This window comes from Glycine max, chromosome 19 (genome assembly GCF_000004515.6).
Source record: "Glycine max cultivar Williams 82 chromosome 19, Glycine_max_v4.0, whole genome shotgun sequence".
Taxonomy (NCBI): domain Eukaryota; kingdom Viridiplantae; phylum Streptophyta; class Magnoliopsida; order Fabales; family Fabaceae; genus Glycine; species Glycine max.
Window position 1 is genome coordinate 47,207,689 of NC_038255.2, and position 5,926 is coordinate 47,213,614.

At 32.8% G+C, this 5,926-nt stretch overlaps 1 protein-coding gene across 1 annotated transcript; it reads left to right on the top strand.

Annotated features, from left to right (window-relative positions):
- Nucleotides 1-1,714: 1,714 nt before the first annotated feature.
- On the top strand, nucleotides 1,715-5,265 carry LOC100815184 (probable polygalacturonase). The gene is made up of 6 exons (XM_006604665.3): nucleotides 1,715-1,926; nucleotides 2,539-2,853; nucleotides 3,161-3,269; nucleotides 3,366-3,540; nucleotides 3,626-3,696; nucleotides 4,020-5,265. The coding sequence occupies exons 1-6, from the start codon at nucleotides 1,849-1,851 to the stop codon at nucleotides 4,718-4,720; spliced, it is 1,449 nt and encodes a 482-aa protein (XP_006604728.1). The 5' UTR covers nucleotides 1,715-1,848; the 3' UTR covers nucleotides 4,721-5,265.
- Nucleotides 5,266-5,926: the final 661 nt, after the last annotated feature.

Genomic DNA, 5,926 nt, shown 5'->3' on the forward strand with positions numbered 1-5,926 from the left:
TTTCAGTGGTTAGTTGAGATAATTACAAGAAAAAATTCTCTAATACACACCATTTAAATATTTTTCAAATCGAGAAATGAAATTCTGAACAGACGACAGATCTAAAACTTCAATGTCTTTCTTTTGCCTTTATTTTCTTCTTTATATTGACAAATTGCCAGCACAGTTGCAAAACATAATGAAAAGCTTTTTTCAAAAAATAAAAATTAATTTGAGGATAAGATAAAATATTTTTAATAAAAATGAGGTTTATTAATATTTTCAGTTGAGTAAAAATTTAATTAAAAAGATTTAAATGTTTTTTAAATTAATTTATCCATTTTTATACCATCCGATTTTTACTTATTTATTTCTTATTTTATCCATATAAAAATTAGTTTACTCTATTTCTCATTAACTTTTATTCTATCTCATTTATTTTTATTATTCTTTTTTCCATAATTTTCCCATTTTCTTTTCTGTATCTTAAAATGTAAAATTACATAAATAGACATATTTATATGATATTTTTATATAAATTTTAATTTTATTTTAAGGATAAAAATATTTTGAGGTTTCTAATTTTAGTTTTTAATTAATTTTAAGCTCTTGAAATTTTTTATTTACAGAAAAATTATTTTAATTACATTGAAAATGTAAAATTATTTTTTATTTATATTCATGCTCCATAATTTTTTTTCCACACACCATAAATTTTTATGAGCATTGAAGAAAAAAACTAATTAAAACGCGAAACTTTCCTTTGAGAGAGCAAATTAAAGGCATGTAGGGACCCCAATCTTGTTTACCTTATTACTAAAAGGGTAAAAATACTTATAGTAAGGGATGATAATTGTGGTAGGTGCGAAGCAGATTTTGTTTTCCTGTCAATCATTTTATTCCAAAAATTGCATTGAATATATGATATATTAGAATGAAGGTTTTATTTATGTCTCTCTTGCACAAAGGTAACAAATTTTTAACTTGGTACGTGAAACATAAATAAGTACGCCTAAAAATTTGTAATACATTCTTTAATTCCTAATATATTTTTCCATACTAAACTACCCAACAGTACATATTTATTAAATTCTTAAAATTATTATTTTGAAATTTGATTTGGTAAGAATTTAATTTTTTTTAATCATGTGCATATGATTAAGTAATTAGTTGGTTTCACATATATTTTTAAGTCACGTCACCAAATTAAATCTAAAATAAACTAATGATACCATTCCGAATAATGAGTTCGTAGGTAGAAATTTGCTCACAGCAGACAGGTCAGTTGCTCAGACGGCACGTGACTTAAGTGCAAATTACGTAATCAATTAGTTTAATTATTAATTAATAAAATCAACGATTGTACAATACTATTATTATTTCCCTCAAGTCTCAAGTCTTAAATCCTCAAGACACATTCATATTGACCCTGTTGAATCTCCATCTGTGTCGGCATGAGCCATGGGAAATACCTTAATTTTGTCAATTTGATACATTTCCATGGTATATCAAAATTAAAATATTGCCGAGATATAAGATTAAGATTCTTTGAAGTATTGTTTATTACAGTTGGAAAAACCGTGTATTTTTTTTATTATTTGAAAGAAGAAAAACCGTGTTTATTATTAACTTTATATTAGTTTCCTTAATGGATGCGTATAAATTTGTTAATGTACAAGGTAATAGAGATGTACAAGCTGGCATTCTGCATTCCCTTTTTAGCTGTCTCTTTCTCTTACCATCCTTTATTTTATTTGTTATGAGTACAGAGTACTTCCCTAGTAGCATTATATACGAAATACCGGTGCTCTCTTTCTCTTGTTCTGTATTTTATGTTCTTCATCTAACCCGCTCCCTCTCTTTAACTCCATGCAACTGTTCCTGCACTCGATTCAGAACTTTCTTGCGCCATTTCAGTTTCAACTTGTTGCACACATGAAGGGGCTAGTAAGTACGTTGTCTTGTTATACCATGAGAAATTTTAAACCAAAGTTTTGTTCTTTTACTTTGTTTTAAGCCGGGGTTTGTTTGTTTTGAATCTCAGATAGCCTGCAAAGTTTTTTGTTTCACTCACTTAAGCACTTACAATAGGCCTTGATGTTTATTCCAGTGTTTGGCTTTTACAGTACACTTCCAAGTTTATATATAAATGTCTGTGTAGCCATCATAAATTACGTCAATATCTTGTTAGTATCCATTTTTTCTTTAATGAGAATTCCTTGGAGACAATTAGAGATTGGTTACTACGCTAAGGTAGGTTAGTTGAGATATTGCTTTTTCTTGTCTATGTAGAGATCTTAGTAGTTCAGTGGTACGGTACAGAGGTATGGTACAATATTGTTTTCATAATATTGTCCAATTGGAAAGTGGAATTTCACTGTTAAAATTAAACGGTTTGCTTGATTGATTTACATGTTCGGTTTTCTTTGTGATGAAGTATTTGCATATCTCTAGAGGGTAGGTTATGATTTTTTTATAAAGTATTCCAACTGAATAGGTTGTTAATGTGAAGATGGAATTGCACTTTAATTCAACTCCTTTTTTCTATCTTCTTGTTAGGTGGCAGTGCTTTTACTTGTAGCAATAAGCACTGCCGTGGAAAGCAATGGGGAAGACAATGGTGGACCATGTAAACAGAATGCATTGAAGGCTAGACCTCACAGTGTGTCGATCTTGGAGTTTGGGGCGGTTGGAGACGGAATAACACTGAACACAGTTGCGTTCGAAAATGCAATATTTTATCTCAAGTCATTTGCTGACAAAGGTGGTGCCCAACTATATGTTCCTTCTGGCACATGGCTAACTGGGAGTTTTAATCTCACCAATCACCTCACTTTGTTCCTTGAGAGAGGAGCTACCATCATTGCATCTCAGGTTTCATTTCATTTGTCTCTGCCACGCCTAGTGCCTTCTTAACAGCAAAGAACAACACATGTAGAATAGTAGAAGTACCATAGAGGAAAAAATGGAATCAAATATTTAATGTCATTTTCTTCTAAACCTTGCCTAGCTGTGGTAGTGTAGAACTATAGATGATGTGATTTTTCTGCATCCTGAAAAGTTACTATTACTAATGAAGAATATTTAATAAAGCACTTACTTTTGCCCACTCTTGAAAAAATTTATATATATATATATATATATATATATATATATATGTATTTATCTTGAATCACTTCAGGATTATTCTCATTGGGATATAGTGGATTTCCTCCCTTCTTATGGCAGAGGAATTGGGAGATATCGCAGCTTGATCTATGGGCAGAATTTAAGCGATGTGGTAATAACAGGTAAGAATTTTCTTTTTATCGTTTAACTATTTCTCTCTTAGGATAGGCAATGCAATTCTGCCTTACTTAAATTGATATATTTAATGAATGCAACAGGTGATAATGGAACTATAGATGGGCAAGGCTCCATCTGGTGGAAGCTGTTCAATTCTAATTCCTTAAATTACACTCGACCAAATCTTATAGAATTTGTTGATTCTGTTGATGTCATAATTTCCAATTTGACATTTCTAGACTCTCCTGCTTGGGGCATCCATCCAGTATATTGCAGGTAGTAGTAACTCATATTTGTGTTCACTGAATGATTTCTCAAAGGAAATTGTTCCTTTTTAATCTTTGTTCTTTCCACAATGTAGCAACGTTCAAATTCAAAACATAACTTATCGTGCACCAGCCGAATTCCCTTACACAAGTGGTATAGTTCCAGGTAAATATAGTTATCTCTCACCTGATTAGGATACAGCACACAAGCTACACACCTTTGAATTATAACCTTTATTTCACAACCAATAAGCGCTTTAATTATAACACAAGGAAGTATAGTTTACTGTTAATTGGTTTATTAGTCCCTTTAACACACTTCGTGATTTTGTTTCTTCAATGCTTATAGGCGTTTCTCATTTATTTGATATTTTAAACATGCACTTTAGTCACTTAGTGACAGTTTCTTGCATTGCCTTCCTTGGAGTTTATTTTGTAAACTAGTTATTTTTTGGGGCATCATGATTCATTAGTCTTTGCAACTTTCAGATTCTTCTCAGAATGTATGCATTGAGAACAGTAACATTAGCACTGGTCATGATGCAATTGTTCTGAAGAGTGGTTGGGATCAGTATGGCATTGCCTATGGAAAACCAACCTCAAATGTTCACATCAGTAATGTTTACCTACAATCATCATCAGGTGCTGGCTTGGCATTTGGAAGTGAGATGTCTGGGGGAATATCTGTTATTATTGCAGAAAAGCTTCATATTCTCAACTCTCCTATTGGCATTGAACTGAAGACAACTAGGGGTAGAGGTGGCTATATGAGAGGCATCTTCATTTCTGATGCAGAATTGGAAAATATTAGCTTGGGAATAAGCATGACAGGATACTCCGGTTTCCATCCAGATGACAAGTATGACACTAGTTCACTTCCAGTTGTTGGTGACATTACTTTCAAGAATGTGATTGGGGCAAATATTAGTGTTGCTGGGAATTTTTCAGGAATAGTTGAATCACCATTCTCAACAATCTGTCTTTCAAACGTGACTTTTTCTCTCAGCTCCGAGCCATCTCCTTCATGGTTCTGTTCTAATGTAATTGGTTTCTCTGAGCATGTGATTCCTGAGCCATGTCCTGATATCCAGAGCTCGTATTCCAAGTTTCCCTTTTCTTGCTTTTCTTCTCTATATCCACTCTTTAATAATGTCTCAGGCCATTTGGATCATCAACCACAAGAATTATAGTCACCCATTTAGTCCTTTTCATTCAACCTATACACGAGATACAAAATTCATAATCCATCTAGAGCTTCTTCAACTCCCTCACAATTTTCCAATAAAAGAAAATTCTTGATGCAAATGTTATTTCTCTTCGACATTTCAATCGACCTTCCCTTGTTGGTGTCTAGTCCAAAATAGTAGTATATATGTGTACAGCCTCAATTTCTTCATTCATGTAAGAAATTTTTTTATGGTTGTGTACAGCCCAAGACACTTTTTTGCTTTGGACGTATCATTTAAAATATATATGGAGTGCTACCTTGATTCTGTCCATCATGAATTGGCATTGGGGTACACTGTATTGGTTTTGATAAAGCAAAGCTGACAGTATTCTCTTTAATTCTCAGTATATGATTGCTTTTGTTGACTTGCTTGATATGGCAGAAGCATGCATGGTGATGAAATTTATTAGCCTTGAATTCTATGTCATTGTTTTCTTGTCACGGGAAAGCATAGATAATGTTAAACTATTTTAAGGACGGGAATATTAGGAGGTAGATTTTGATGAACAAGGTTGAAAGGTTGGTGTCTAAACGTTAGTTCAGTGGTTGGTCTTGATTCTTATGTTTTTCCTTTTTTCCCCGTTGCTAGACAGCTATACTTGACTAAATCTGATGGATTGGGAGTGGCCAACAATTCCATCAATGGCTGTTCATTGTCCCACTCTACGCTGGAGCTGGGGAACCTGAAGCAGCCAAAATACATCACTTCAACTTTCTTCCGTACCATCTAACTAATGGAACCACCACTAAACCAACAATTGGCATGCAAAACATGGTGATCATCGTCGTCAAATCTATAAACGATACGTTACCTTCTTCATTTACATTATATTCACAAACATGCTAGTACTAAGATGTTTTTCAAAAGACCTCGTAACTGTAAGGATTTTCTAAAATAGAAAGAGTCAAGTATGCTTTTAAGTCAAATAATAACTAATGCATCGTTACTTCAAACAATTAGTTAATGTTGATTGCATAAGTATTTTTTTTAAGCAGTCAGCACAAAAACAAAGTGAAAAAAAAAGAGCAAGATTGAATGAGGTTGATTAGAATTTGCCCAGGCACTTGTCAGCCAGCCTAATTCCCAGGCCAATTCTGTTGTAAAAATTATGAGAAAAGGAAGAAGATTATTCGTCTCCCAATGTAATTAGTTTTTTAATATTGCGAA